The following is a 15,178-nucleotide window of genomic DNA, read 5'->3' as shown; positions in this document are numbered from 1 at the left end:
ACCGCGGAGGCGGCACAAGGAGCCCGAGCCCTCCCGCCGCCACCAAGGAGACGGGCGGCGCGCAGCCCCCAACGCCAAGCGGGCAGCCGCATGCCCGCCGCCTCCCCCGGCCTTGCCGCGCTGAGATGGCGCCGTCTCGCCGCGCCTCAGCCCGCCCCCTGCGCCGCGCCGCGCCGGGCCGGGCCTCTCCCCGCTCGGCCGGGGCCGGGGCCGTGCGCCGCCCGGCAGCCGCGGGGCTGAGGCAGGGAGCGGGCGGCCCTCGCAGGCCGCGGGGAGAGCGGAGAGCTTGCTGGAGATGGAGGATTTTACACTGAGAGAACTCCAGACCTTGGTGGAACAAACCAAGGCCTTCCCGGATGAAGTGCCGAGCGGTGGCACTGCGAAGCAGCAGCGCAAAAAACGCAGCGCCTTGCCGCTGCCTGCAAGAAAACTGGGCCCGAGGGGAAGATGCCGAGTGGCCACATGCATTACAAATTGGCTTGGGGTTATTCCTCACAGTCTTGTACCTGGCGCCTCTGAATCTGGTTCTGGTTTCTCTGTAGCACTCCCTCGGCCTGTTGGTGCCTTTTGAATTCTCGTTTTGGCCCACAAAAGGGTTGGCCAACAGCTTGGTCCCTCCTTGGTTTGAGTCTTATGCAAATATAATAAATATATAAATATATGCCATTTCATAGTTTGAGTCATTCATTAAAAGAACAAAGAGACCTGTAGCCAGGACGGATACCACCTGTTGTTTGGGTTTGTTGTTTTTGTTTGTTTGGGGTTTTTTGTTTGGGTGTTTTGTTTTGTTTAAAATAATACTGATGCAGTTGAAAGTTACTCTGGTTACAGTTTCGGGTTTCCAAACAGTTTACACACACTCTGAAGAAGTTTCATCAAAACCATGTTTCTGTTCCTCATGTTGTGGAGATTTCTTTAAAGCTTGAAGATACACATCATCTGCTGCTTCTCTCCCACCTACAAGGCTTGTAACCGTGTTGTGGAAGGAAATTAGGTTGGTTTGACATGATTTGCTTTTGACAATTCCATGAATAGCCCTTATTCATCTAAGTGGTATTATAGAAGTAATTCAAATTTTGGCAGTTTCAGGCCATTAGTTTTCAACAATAAAATACAGTGTAGATAGTGTCCTTTGTTGGTATGTGTTGTAATATGTAATGGATCAGAGTATTTTACACTGGTTTAAAGCGTTATTATAATAAACATTTTCTCTCTTTCACAGTGAGTAGAATTTTCACCACTATTTTAAATGTTATTTTTTGACTTTTATTGAAAGAGCTAATCAAGCATCTTGCTAAAAACCACCATTTTCAAAGGCTTATTCCAGTGCTCTGCTACCACATAAAAATTACAATAACAATTTTTTGCTATCCTTTAAGAGACTCTCATTCAACCTATCATTTTTGTTGTACCCACATGAGCGTATTTTGCATAGCTAGCACAGACACCTGAAGAGGTCAGATAGTTTCCCAATAATTTACCCTACTGCCAGATGAAAATGCAAAAGAATACTGAAAACCAATGAGCCACTTAATTGGAAACTACAATACAGATCTGCCTTAAGGGCCTTTTTTTCACTGCCTCAGGAAACCATGTTACCTTTTACCTTGCAAGAAATTTGCATAATTGGTTTTCCTACCTTGAGTAGTTGAAGGCAGTGTTAAAGTGCAAAATACTATGCATCTCACAGAAATTAAATCAGTATTGCAGGATCACTGGTAGGCTTACAGTTTAGATATCCATCACTTCTAAGCCTATACAAAGAAAATAAAATGGCAAAAAATTCCATCATATACTCTTTGATTCTGAGAATAGCTCTAACACCAACCCAAACAACCCTCACAAATATTTTTGTGGGGTTTTTTTTTTTTTTGTAAAGCTGATCTAGCACAAAATAAAATTGATTTTTTGAAAAATGAGCTGAAGGAGTTTTCCAAACTGTCACCTGAGAAACAACAATTCTCAGTATTTTTAGTTTTAATAATTTCTTTTAGCACTTCTTTGTTAATAGTAGAGGAGCTAATAAAGTAGTAAGTTGTATTGATTGTGATTATGAAAAGTAGAATTTTGCCATTAGAATGGGATTAAATTTGCTCAGCAATAAAGCAGACATTTTCAAAATACCTTGACTGTTAATAGTGGAATATATTGATTACGGTTTGATTAAGTAGTATTCCATCATCTCTACTAATTGTGAAGACAGTTTTATGGATTACATACTTCTCATAATTGCTTCTGGCTTCCTCTTTCAATTTTAACATTTGAAAGTATTGGTCTAAGTTGTTTGCCCAACATGGCATTGCAGTCAACATACACTGCCAAATTATGAGTCTAGGAAAAGACAACCAAAAATTAACAAAGATTTTACTGCCAGACTTGAGTCTTTATGGAAACTACAGGCAATCTCTGCATCTTTCAGAAAATTCTGCTCTGAACTTTTCAACAGTTCAACAAAATGAAAAATACAATATTTAATTTTAATGCAAATTGATAACATTATCTTTAAATAAGCATAAGAAAATATTTCAAAAACTTTAAATTTCTATTCAGCCTGAACACTAATGGATAAAAATATAATTGATTTTTGTCTGAAATTAGATTGTCTTGTGTTTAAATGTATTCTTTCTACACCCAAAATCAACAAAGGGTATCCAGATACAGCTAGGAGAAATTTGCTGCCAAATGACTCAAAATTTTAAAAATTAGTTGACATTTGAAAAATGACTTGGTAGATAACTAGGTTGATTTGGGTGCAATAGGAAGTATGCAGTTAAAAGAAGAGTGTATTATCAAGACTGTAAGCTTTCAGTGCTGATGGAGTCCTGTGTTTCCATTCTCATTTCTGGGTGTCTGCATAATATGGCATTAATAATATAGTAAGTTAAGGACACGCTGCAAACTCTTATTCATATGAGCCATTCATTTTGGTCACAATTTAAACTAGAAATTGTATTAAAGAAAGGCTAAAGAAATGGTCTTCAAAACCAAGGGGTCATTTTAGCTTCATGAACAGGCCTGTAATTTTTGGCTGCAGAGGTATGCCATAGTACACCAGGGTCAGTGTGTGGCATGGAGGTCACCAATTCTGGTTTTTTACCCTGGCTGGTCAGCCAGCCCTGACCCATTTAAGATAAATAAGGTTAAAATGTTGCTTTTTATCTTTTTTGTCCACATCTCAATAATTACCTATTCATGAAGAAAGGAAGTCTAAGATTATTAAGTTTTAGGCCAGTTACCAAAGCTCATGTGACAGACAATGAGGCTGATGTTGTATGATTAAGAAATATAGATGAATGCATTAAATTACGAGATAATCTTCCATATACTGTGTCCTGGGTTGAGTGAGTGGTGGAGTTTTTTGGTGGCAGGGGAGGGGGCTATAGGGGTGGCCCCCTGTGAGAAGCTTCTCGAAGCTCCCCCAGCTCCACGTCAGCTCCACTTCTGTTTGGAAAATTGAGCCAATCAGCTGCACCTCTGCGATAATGTATTTAAGAAGGGACGTGGTGACGGGCAGTCGGACTGGTGAGGAGGAGTTGCTGCAGCTGCGTGAACACCAAGGTCAGTGGAGGAACGGAGGAAGAAAGGAGGGGGGAGGTGTGCCGGAGCAGAGACCCCCCTGTATCCTGTGGTGAGACGGCAGGGCGGCCCCCCCCCACACCCGTGAAGATCTATGGTGGAGCAGACATTGATTTATGGTCTGTCGTTTTCTCCTGGGTGATCAAGGTGCTGTGCCCAAGGAAGGCCGGGGTCTCATGGGAAAAGGTAGCCCTGCTGCTGTAATTCAGTGCTGGGAGGATTGCAGCGTGCAGGGGTGTCCCACGCCGGAGCAGCTCGGGAAGGGCTGCAGCCGTGGGAGACAATCCGGTCAGAGGAAGTTAGTGACCCATGACGGAGCAGTGTGGGGAACGCTGCGGCCCATGGGAGGAATTCATGTCGGAGAAAGTTTGTGGAGGACTGTCTCCTGTGAGAGGGGGACCACGATGGAGCAAGGGGAACAAGTTCCAGAAGCCCCCCCCCCCCGAAGATAAAGGAAGTAGCAGCACTGACTGCACCCCCCATTCCCTGCCCCTGTGCTGCTAGGGGAAGAGGTAGAGGTATCGGGAACGGAATTGAGCCCGGGAAGAAGGGAGGGGTGGGGGGAAGGTGTTCTCAAGATGTGGCAATGCTTCTCACTGTCCTATTATGTTATGTGTTGTTAGTGTCTGTAATCAATGTATGCTCTTTTTTTCTTCCCCTAACGAGTCTGCCTTTTGCTTGTGACCATAAAGGGGGATTTTTTTCCCCATCCCAGTCCTATCTCGAACTCCAAGCCTGGCTCTCTGTCCCTTCTTACTGCCAGAAGAGAAGGGAGAGAGAGCTGCTGCGTGGTGGTTGGCTTCTGACCAGGCTCAAACCACGACGTAATGTTATATAGTAAAATAAGATACAATGCCCTGAAAAATTATGGAATCTGTGGTACTTCCAGAGAAGCCAGGAAAACTTTCACTACGATTGCCTTTTAAAAGCTGAAGACTGCTTCTATCTGAACCTCAGAGTGCTGGAGAGCAAGGAGGACACCTGGGGTCATCATGTTGCCTTTTTTCCATGCTATCTTAAACAGGAGCAGTTGTTCCCAAGCTTTTTTAAAGCTCAGCCTAGTTTGGAAAAAAAAATGGTAATCCTCTGGGACTTCTTGTGCTCTTGCCCAACAACTGCTGGTGCAGGGAGCCTCGGGCTCCTTGGTGTTACCTCTTGGCCCAGCCTGTGTGCTGTGTCTCAGAATGGCTGCCACCTCCTCCCTTTGGCAGCTCTGACACCAAGCTAGAGCTGCTTGCATGGCTCTTGCCACTCTAGGATTCTCCAGTGGGGCTGACAAACTAGATCAGGCTGCAAAATAAACCGAGCCAAAATGCCTACCGGTGCGAGTTCTTTGCTTTATCTTTGCTATGCTCTTCATGCAAGTTAAAGCAACTTCCAGGTTGCTTTACTTAATGCTGAGACACACGATCTGGTCCTGCACAGACCAGCATCAGCTTGGCAGAGCTTGGGTATGTGGGCTTGGTGTCATACTTGGGGGTAACAGACTCCAGCCACATCAGTAAAGCACACCTCCAACATATTTAAGTAGGGAATTTCAGGCATGAGAGGAGAAAATGACTGCAGGCGTGTATGATGAGTCCTTATGTCTGTCATGCTTTTGCCTCTGTCATTCATTACAATTTCTCTTCTTGCGCCTTTTTCCTGCTATGCTTAGATACCGAGGCAGTTATGTCCACAGTTATGTTGCAAAGTAAATTTGGCCCAAGGGATTTTAACAGATTCTAATTTCAAATATCCATACAGAACAAGTGAGGTTTACCTGTGATTTCATACGGTGTACCACCTTGTTTAAGAAGCAAACTTTGTTCTTTATATACGGCAATACTTGAAACTGCAACATCTTAAGCACAATGAAAACACATAAGAAACAGTAATGTATTCATTTTTCTTTATCATGTGTATTAATATTTTTGATAAATAAAACAACACAAAAGTAGCTCAACCCTGTGTGAATGCTCTGCCAAACCTTAAATTGAGAAAGAAATTGTCTCCTTTAGTTCTATTTTGCTAAATGAGGAAGAAGGCCTGGCAATATTGAGCCCAATTTAGTTTGTATATTGCTTTCATGTGGACATTTTAATCAGTGCAGTCCTTCCAAGTCAAGAAAAGATGGAAACCTTATTCAAATTATCACTAAATTCTTCTGAAGTCAGTCATCAAGTTCTTCAGGTTAATATTGCTTACTATAGTAACAGTCACATCCTGTTGAAGATGAAGCTGATATTACAGCAATTTCTCCAGCCCTAAGCAAGTGGTGCAGAAAATGAAGGGATTTATTTTGTTGAATATACCCTTCAGTAACAAAGCCACATAATTTTTTGTAGGTACCTGATATATAGATATTCCTTGCATGAATATAATTAACTCCAATTAACAGTATTTCCATACTTGAAGAGAACACAGGTTTTGATTTTTTTTTTAATTATTCTTAATGTTTACCATACATTTTACAAGCATTGAAGGAAAACTGGCATTTTCTTTCCTTCTTCTTTCCTTTTTTTTTTTTTTCTTCCAGTAATGGAGATAAATTGCAATGATAAGAGTCCCAGGGGCAGAAAGAGCCCTATTGAATTAGACATTGTATAAATACACAATAAAAAAATGGTCACTGTCCTTAAAGCTTCAGTAAACCATTTGACACCATTGGTCTGAGTCATAATGACATTCAGTCACAGTTTCAGTTTCTGAAATATTTTTAATTCTGTTCTTCATTCAATTTTATCAGTAATGAGCTTATGCTTCACAGAAAGCATGTTTAAGATCAAAAACCTTCAGTCTGAATGAGTTCCGTATAGCAAATTAATCTTACTCGACCAATGAGACTGAGACATTACATCAACTTTCAGTGTTTTTGCTGTGTAGTAATTATTTTAAAAATCCGGTTCATGTTCCAAACCAGTTCAGTTTTGCTCCGTGGCCATTCAATACTTACCTCCTAATTCCCAGTAAACTAGCAGTGCAAGGTATTTCAGAAGGGCACCGATGTACTTTGGGTGTATATGGACCAGTTCCACAATTATGCCAGGAGCAACCTGCTCCAGAGTGTTTTGGTCTGCAAGGACACATCTCAGATGAAAATAAATGTGGGCCAAGAACACTTCTTGTGTCTCTGTACCCTGTTTGAAGCACTAGCATATAAAACTGTGAGGCACTCTACCATTGTGGCCCCAGAGCAGCTGATTCGTAGGATGCAATCCTCTGGTTAATCCTCAAATGTGAAGGAAAGTAACTCTTCTTCAGGGTTCTACACTGAGCCAGAAGCAGATCCAGGAACATAATCTAGTTTCTGATTTCTGATCTCCTATGCTGAAATGTTACTATTACTGATTTACCCCCCAAAGAGAGACACACAGTGCCTCAGTTTTTAAATTATGCTAATATCATTTAATGTCAAACAGTAGGCTGCTTTAGGCAGAGCAGAGCCAACTGATGTTCCTAGCACAAGGAGTGAAGATAGGCATGTTTATAACTTGCCTATTTTCTCCTTTATAGGAAGCTTAGGCCAAGGAAATAACAGCCTGAAGCAGAGATCCTTTGAAATTTAACTTTTAGAAGAAGCTGAACAAGGTCTTCACAATTCAGAGAATTTACCTTTGCTTTCTTCTCCATCCCAGCTACCTGGGCATGAAGAGAAGCGGGACTGGGTTCATGGCTCCCTACAACAAAGTAACTAGGTTTCTCATTGTAATTGGTTCAGAGGAAGGCAATTTTCTAGTGAATTCTTCAGGAAAGCTCTTGGCCTGTGGATCTCAAAACTTAAGTTCTGAAAACCAACTCAACCACAGAAATAAGTTTAATCTGCATTCTTCTAATTACTGCCACTTAAGGACTGCACTGTACTTTTTGAAATACCAATTTAATCAAACTTTGACATGAAGAAATAGAACAGTATTATAGGAAATCAAGGGACTATTGATAGAAAATACAAAATTGTTTTGACACTAAGTGATTGTTAAATTCAGCAATTGGCTTATTAGCTCACACTCAGGACTCAAAGTTGTTAGAAAAAGGAGGTTTGCCAAGCAGGGTGGTGTCATGCAACCCATCTCTTGAGAATGGGCTCTGGCCCATCTTAACTGCTGAACCAGGTCCAGAATTATTTTGTTAGTGAGTGAGCCCTGGCAAAAAGTATGTCAGGAACTATTAAAAGTAAAGATGAGTTGCAGTGTCCAAGAATATTTCCTGCGATTAACTTCCTAGTACATACGTAGCCTAGAGGTTCACCTGAAATTGAGCTGAGTCATTCCCTAAGCTCCAGAGTACATTAACTATATCTGAGTTTTCTACAGTACGAGTCAAAACACCTCATATTTCTGCTGGAATTTATTTGTGGGCACCAAAATGAAGGTATTTTCAATCTGGATGTGGCCCTCACTCAAACTGTCACTATGAAGACACAATTATTTTTTGTCCTATAGGCAACAGAATATCCAGGGGAAGATTAAATATCTGTAATTGATATTAAAACATCCCAAGTTAGAGTAATTGTTTTATCCAATTATTCATAAAAATGTGAGCCTCCAGCAGTTCCCAGAATTATCTGTGAAATAAAAAGCTCTTTAAATTACACCAAATACCATTTTTCTATTCTGTTAGAACATCAAATATTGACGATAAACTGTTTTACTTGCACTCTGTAGCAGCTATTTAGTATCTATTGTGAAAGAAAGTAACTGTGAACCTTTGGCAGCTTAAGAAAAACCCCAAGATTATGTGGAAAAAATATCCTTTTCATCATTGCAGTGCTTTGGAGGTATCAAATAATAAAGTAATAATATCACCCCAAATGAATTCAGAAACATGCATTTTAAAAAATCTGTGCTTTAAGAAAGTGTGAAAATTAAATATTTAAAAACAATTATTGACAATACAAGCTCTCTGAAACATGTTAAACCACACTGGAAGTCCTAGCAGGAAGCCACATTATTTCTTGACACGTGCTCTGTTACCTTATATGATGTCATGAATATTCATTAGAATTTACAATCTTCTATTACTTAGCTCACAGCATTAAACATCTCCTTTTTTTCCCACAAGCCCTGAGGGGAAACAAGTTCACCTTCTATTTATTTTGGTTAAAATCATGAAAGGATTACATATTATACACTATTGTATTAACTGAAACAAAATATCAAAAAGGCTGATGGTAAATGAAACTGCTACAGTTGCCATTTGTTCTAAAAGGGAATGAGTTTCCAAAATATAATTTTAAGAAAAGCCCATAGATCAACATTATTGTATCTGTATATGATGCTGTGTTATGCCAAAGTGAGATACCCATTTGTGTTGTAATGCAATGATTTTACATTGAAGGGAATAAAATGCCAAAATCTGTCAACCCTGCTTTGCTCATTGAGCTCTGGCAATCTTGTTGAACTATGCCACAAAAGAGGTTGCTGTGTTCTGGGAACAACAGCTCCGACAACTGATAAATGACAGCCCAAGCATGTAATTAGTGCCTCCTCAAACTTACCCAGTTTTAGCATGATGCATGGCAAATCACACTTGGGATGACTTCAGAGGTTTGCTATTCAGAGAATTTCCTAATGACCTATCATTTGTGTGCATGCTTTCCTGACTAGCTAAGGATCAGTATGCCTGAGGGGAAAAAAATGATAGGAGCTGTGGCTCAAGGAGAAAGATTTTGGCCTGAAGCTGTGGTAAGTTTTATTTTGAAAGTCATCTGTGTAAATGCAAAAAAAATGACATGCACTGGTTATGCCTGTACACTCAACAGTAACTGGAGGCAAGGAGTCCTCCAGGTAGATAGAGAATATTAAATGGCCCTTCACACTGTTTGTGAAAGCAACATAGAGAAGCCATGTCTCAATCCATGTACAATTCTAGTAACACGATGCAGTTTTATACCAATACTCTGATTGTTTTACGTATGGCAACTACCGAAGACATGGAAACCGAAGTTCCAGATCCTAGAAGATACTGATACATTTTTGTCTTTACCAACACCCTCAAATTACCACTAAAATTTCTCACTGTAAATGAAAAAAAAATTAACTATCAAACACACACCTCTGTAGTACCAATTATTATAGCAGAAGTGTTTGAGAGGCAGAGAGCAGTGATGCAGCAATACCTAGGGAAGAGAACAGATTAATTCTTTCACATGACAGGGGCTGCAGAGTACAGCACAAGCACTTGGTGGAGTCACCTCAAGTCTGCACCAAACCTACCCTGAAGGTGGGGCCTAAAGAATGTAGGAACTGTGCTCCACAGCACCTGCAACGGCCCGGCCTAAATACCTCCCTCCATTAGGAAGAACCCAGTTTGCAACACCCATCTAGCAGTCAGGCAGGGGTCAGCTCGGGGGCTGGAAGCAAAGCAGAACTGCCACCCACCACACTGCCAGACCAGTGCTGGGCTCTGCGCAGGCGGGCGGTCAGCAGCTCCGTATGGAGCACAAGGAGCCGAGTTTCACTGATCAAAGCTGGCCTGAGTAGGGGTACCGAGCTTCCTCAGGGATGGCGAACAGCCCGTACAGCTCCTGACTCTCATTCAGCACTCCTCCCCATTTGCTGCAGGCCTGTGACCGTAGGGTGAGCCTTCTATACCTGGGTGGGCGCCTCTTCCCTCACCACTGCTTCACTTACTGTTCTACATCCAAGTAATTTCCACGCACTCCCAGTGTGTAGAACCCAGATTCCAAACTCCAGAGACCAGGGAAGCAAGTACAAAGACATTTGAATGTGCCTGCAGGGATCAGCCTGGATGTGGCAGTACTATTGCTAAGAAGAGCACAGAACTGCTGACCTGTGAGGGACTCTTCCAGGAGTCAAATTTGGTGGCTAGGTACAACACCCCTCTGAATTCTAGAATTGAGTATTGTGCTGAAAGTCAAGGTTGACTCTGCATAAGAAAGGTTCAGGACTGTGATTTATTAAATTAGCTCAGCTGTGAAAAAAATTGTTTACTTCTAACCAGCATGAGATGTTACAATTAGAACCTCTGCTACATACTGTAGGTAGGCTAGTCCCACTGCTCTGTCGATTTCATTGGAGCAGGATACAGAAGTCTTTTTAACTGTGTCTGTCAATCATGCAAAGGTTTGGTAAAAGAGACACCCAAACAGGGAAAAAACACAGTAGTTAAATGTCACAGGCAAATGAACATGCCTGACGCCTTTAGAGAAACTGTGATTAATAGTGCTCTTATTTCCTTTAGGCAATCATAGTAAGCAAGCAGATTGCATGTCTTTATCTGGCTACCTTTCTCATAGAGCCAAATTTCCCCTTCTCACTTAGAAAAGCTGTAATTGTGCCTGACACAGCCTTCACACTGAATTTGTTATGTTGTTCAGAAATTTAATTAACTTTTGATTACTCTAATTGAACACATTTCAGTACCTGTTTTGTAATTGTATGAAGGACTACACAAAATACTAGTTTATTTTTAATAATGTATTTCATTTTTGCTGCATACTTTATGCCAATAATCTGATAATTTTACATATGGCATCTATTGAAAACATGGAAACTCAGGTTCCAACTCGTAGAAGCTATTGATGCATTTTTGTCTATAGTAATGTTAAACAATCATAAAATCAACTGCTCAAATCACAGGACTGCTCTTCCACAACACAAATACCAGCCTTCACTGGAAACAATTCTAACATTTGTGGGAACGGTAAGCTGGTTCTGCTGGAAAAGCTGAAGAGGTGTACCAACTCTGAAGCTACAAAGCCAGGGCCAAAGAAGACACAACCTTCCTCAGAGCTATGGTAGAAACCAGAATGATAAAAATCAGTGTCATCTCTTCCTCTCATTTTCCCCCAGAAGTCTGCAATGCTTCTTTTGGAAGCTAAACATATCTGGGGATCTGTTTGGAAAGTAAATTTGATGAGTCTTCACCCCATGTCTTCTGTGGATGAGCTATTTCTTGTAGCTTTACACAGGCACTGTGCAAAGCTGTGGTCTCTGAGAACTGCTACTCCATCTAATTTCAGCTGCTTGACTTCTACCAAGGAAATTCCTTATGTCCTCTCTCCACTTTCCTTTTTAAATACTTCTGGAGGAAGAACAATGGTTGGGAGGCAGACATACTCCTGACCTTAATGTCTGGACAGCACTTTGAATAAGAGAAGCCAGTACTAAATATAGTCATCATAATGTGTCTGCTACTTAGACAATAACATGATTCTAACACCACCACCTAAACCTCTCTATACCCACATCGCTGTACAGCAGTATCTTCTTTCTTCCAACTAATCACCATTTCAACTAGCAATTCTGAGGCTGTAGAAAGAAGAAAGCTTAATTAAGTCTTGAACTAGACTGATAAACAGCTATAAAAGAAAGAATCACCAAATATAAAGCACCAGATAGCACGAATAGTCTGAGTAGCTCAGAAACAGAAGCAAAATAAATAAACTGGAAGCAAAAGAGAAGAAAAAGTGATCATCATCCAACAGAAAGGACTTGAATCAGTTCAGGATATAAGATTGTAAACATAACTTCAAAACACACTACCATGCCGAGCTGTGTCACTGTAGTTGTAACATCTTAGACTAACCTTCTGCTCTATCTTTTTTCTTTTTTTGAGGGATTGATCTGTTGTTTCAGCACGGCCAAGTTAAAAAGTGTACTTTATTTAAACATTAATCCTAGTTTACAAAGTATTTGACAATTTTCTTTATCTTGTGATGGACATTTGCAATTCACTGCTGCAAAATCCACTTTCCAGGCCATCTCTGATCATGAAATTCCTCTAACGGCACCTCTAACAGCTAGCACAGCAGAGTCCATCAGTTCTCTCACCCTTCACAGCAGTAGTGACATCCACCTGTGAATCTACTAAATGTTTCCAAGTGATTTAACTAAGTACTCTCTTTCCTTATATGTGCCCTGCTACTTGTAGTTTCCCCCCCCCCTTTTTTTTTTTAATCTCTGTATGTGGGGGAAGAGAACGTTCACTGGCCAATGAAAAAAATAAAACATTTAAATCCAATTCTTCCCTTGACACTGCAGCCTTTAAGCTCTGTCCCACATGAGGTAGTTCTACCAAGATATAACCCTTACCAGCAACCTATTTTGTATCTTTGCTATCCAAGTGCCACTGCAGCTTTGTATAGTTTCTCTTCAAAACAGATGACACTACCCTAGGGGCACTCTGTTGATGTGATAGTTGCTTGAAAGACCTTTGATCATTGTTTCAGACACCGCAGACAAAGGAACAACATCGAAAATGCATCTTGTCCCTTCAAAGTTCCAGTCAACTACTGCCCCTGCCAAATGATATGTAATTCCAAACTTAATCCTAACAACAACAACAAAAAAAAATCATCCCTAGGGAAGAATTCAAGACCACTTGAGATCATTTTGATACTGAAAGACCACTAGCGTTTCATCCTCGGATAGAACAGGAAAAAGCTAAGTACCCTCAGAGGCAGAGCTCCCAGCACCCACCCCCCTCCTCCCAAAAGAATTCATTCCATTAAATGTACATGAAATATGCATGACCATTCAACACAAAGGGTAAGGAAAAACACATGTCCACTGAAATTTGTGAGAAATGGTTCATACTGCCATCTGCCCATCTGATAGAGAAGTGATGTGAAAATAACCAGAAATGTCTTCTGAATACCATTCTAAAAATACCTACTCTCTGCTCGAGTGACAACAAGCAGAGAGAATACAAGGAATATTCTGGGACTGCTGTCAAATCCAAAAACTGCAGACAAACGTCTTTATAGAATAATCAATAAAGATATATTGATATTTTATGCATGGATATATTCTTTAGATGTCAGGAGGTTCTTCTCTATATGAAAACCACAGTCAAATACAAACTCTCATCTAAAATTTAACCAACAAATTTACTATTATTCTTTGGAATACAGAGAGGCCCTTAACTATGGGCCAATAAGATTAAAGAAATTCAAGATGCATTACAACAAAATGAATTTGGCTTCCCAAGGAAAATATGACGTAATTCCACTATGAATAAATAATAATGTCATACTAATTTTTCTATACAGTTTCACAGGCGTTTGTGTTGAAACTTACACATGAATAAGTGTTCTCCATCAAATCCTGATGTAAATAACGGTACTGCAACAAAGAACAATTAATATCCTTGTATATTAATATCCCTTTATAATCTTACATAATGTGCTCAAACTGTAGCATAATCCATTTTCCGTAACAATCAATTTATATCACAAATATATATGGAAAAATCTCTCATTTTAAATGGATTTCTACCTCATTAAACTCTTCTTAATGAGTCTGGGGATACAGCTTTAGAGTAAATGAACAGAAGGTATTTTAAATAAAATTAGCTAAGTTTAAATAAAAACAGCTCATACTTAACAATACCCTACAGCTAGCAAAAATGAGCTAGTTTATACACTAACCACCTAGTGCAATTTCCTCTTCTTCCATGAAGGTTTGCTTTGGGAAGAGAAACCTCACTGAACACTCATGCAAGAGAGAATATTATTTTAAAATAGACGGAATCCCAATATATCCTCACATATAACACCGGCTATTCATGAGTGCATATTGCCTCATGCTGTGCAACAGTAATCTTCAGTAATCTTACTCTGTGATTGAGGCCAGGTAATAAAACCTGGCTTCTTAACCATACTGTTATGTATTACATTTTTTTATTTTAATAAAAAAACAAACATGTTTGTAAAACTAAAATCTTTAGTCTTAAAATGAATTCAGAGAGACACTGAATTCTGCATCACTCCATCCTGACTTTGCTGAAGCCAACATATTTCAAAACTTTTATCTGTCAGAATTCACAAACAGGCAGAAGGCACAACTCTTCTAATTTCAGAGCTGTTCAATGAATATCAGGGTATGTAGCCAAAAACCTGAAAGAAAATAAAAGAAGCAATTGCAATACACGATAAGTTTTTCAATTAGCAGTGAGATCTCATTTCAGAACTATGCAGGTTTGCTTTGGTTTGATTTTTTTTTTTTTTTTTCAGATCACTATTTTGATCCCTAGCTATCCAGATCCCTTTTCACTGCATTATTTTCTGTTCCCTCTGCTCCAAAGCAGCATCATTGAAGAGAAATGCTCCAACTTGGTATGTTCATCTCAGTCACCTGAAACAGAAACATTACTTGTTTTTAAAGAAGCAAGTGACAAGCAATACTCAGATAAATAATTCTTTTTCACGCAGAAACTACACAGCATACTATTTTTACTCCAAGCATGTAACATTTCCCAACCAGAAGACAAGCAGATTTTTCATTTCTCATTAAAAACAAAACAAAACCACCAAACCCCCGCTTCCTGCTAGCTGTAGGGCATCGATAAATTGAGCCGCAGAAATACTTTTGCTTATTCTGTTCATAGCTTGTATCTCCCCCGGCTGCCCCCTCCCTAGAGGGATACCGACAGATCACAAGCCCTGCTTTAACCTTCTGCAAACAGCATTTGCTGATTTTTTCCCTTACATTCTTAGCAAGAACCTTCTTTTATCGCTTACCTGCGACACAAGCCGCTTCTGGCTATTCACAGAGCCGGGGCCGCTCCGCCCGGCTCTCCCTCGGCGCCGTGCCCAGGCCCGGCTCGCCGTGCCCGCTGCTCCCCATCGCCCGCCGCCCGCTTCCCGCCCTCCCGGGGA

At 40.4% G+C, this 15,178-nt stretch overlaps 1 protein-coding gene and 1 long non-coding RNA gene across 5 annotated transcripts in view; both read right to left on the bottom strand.

Annotated features, from left to right (window-relative positions):
* Nucleotides 1–500, bottom strand: part of NUBPL (nucleotide binding protein like) — an 87,708-nt gene extending 87,208 nt beyond the window's left edge. For all 3 annotated transcript variants that reach the window (XR_006165153.1, XM_042791017.1, XM_042791018.1), the window contains exon 1: nucleotides 3–500. Coding sequence is in view for 2 of the 3 variants with exons in the window: in XM_042791017.1 (XP_042646951.1) it covers nucleotides 3–92 (90 nt within the window). In the remaining variant the exon portion in view is untranslated. The remainder of the gene's footprint in view (nucleotides 1–2) is intronic.
* A 4,961-nt stretch (nucleotides 501–5,461) lies between these two features.
* On the bottom strand, nucleotides 5,462–15,158 carry LOC116965740. Of its 2 annotated transcripts, XR_006165136.1 has the most exons (3): nucleotides 15,041–15,158; nucleotides 13,599–14,654; nucleotides 5,462–11,828 (listed from the first exon to the last, which is right to left on the bottom strand). It is a non-coding gene; the product is annotated as an uncharacterized LOC116965740 (long non-coding RNA). The 2 variants fall into 2 exon arrangements; XR_006165135.1 differs by lacking the exon at nucleotides 5,462–11,828 and having other exon boundaries at nucleotides 13,279–14,654.
* Nucleotides 15,159–15,178: the final 20 nt, after the last annotated feature.

Source organism: Tyto alba, unplaced genomic scaffold (assembly GCF_018691265.1).
Source record: "Tyto alba isolate M040663 unplaced genomic scaffold, T.alba_DEE_v4.0 Super-Scaffold_18, whole genome shotgun sequence".
Lineage (NCBI taxonomy): Eukaryota > Metazoa > Chordata > Aves > Strigiformes > Tytonidae > Tyto > Tyto alba.
The sequence above is the reverse complement of the archived record's forward strand: the minus strand, read 5'-3'. Positions and strand labels throughout refer to the sequence as shown.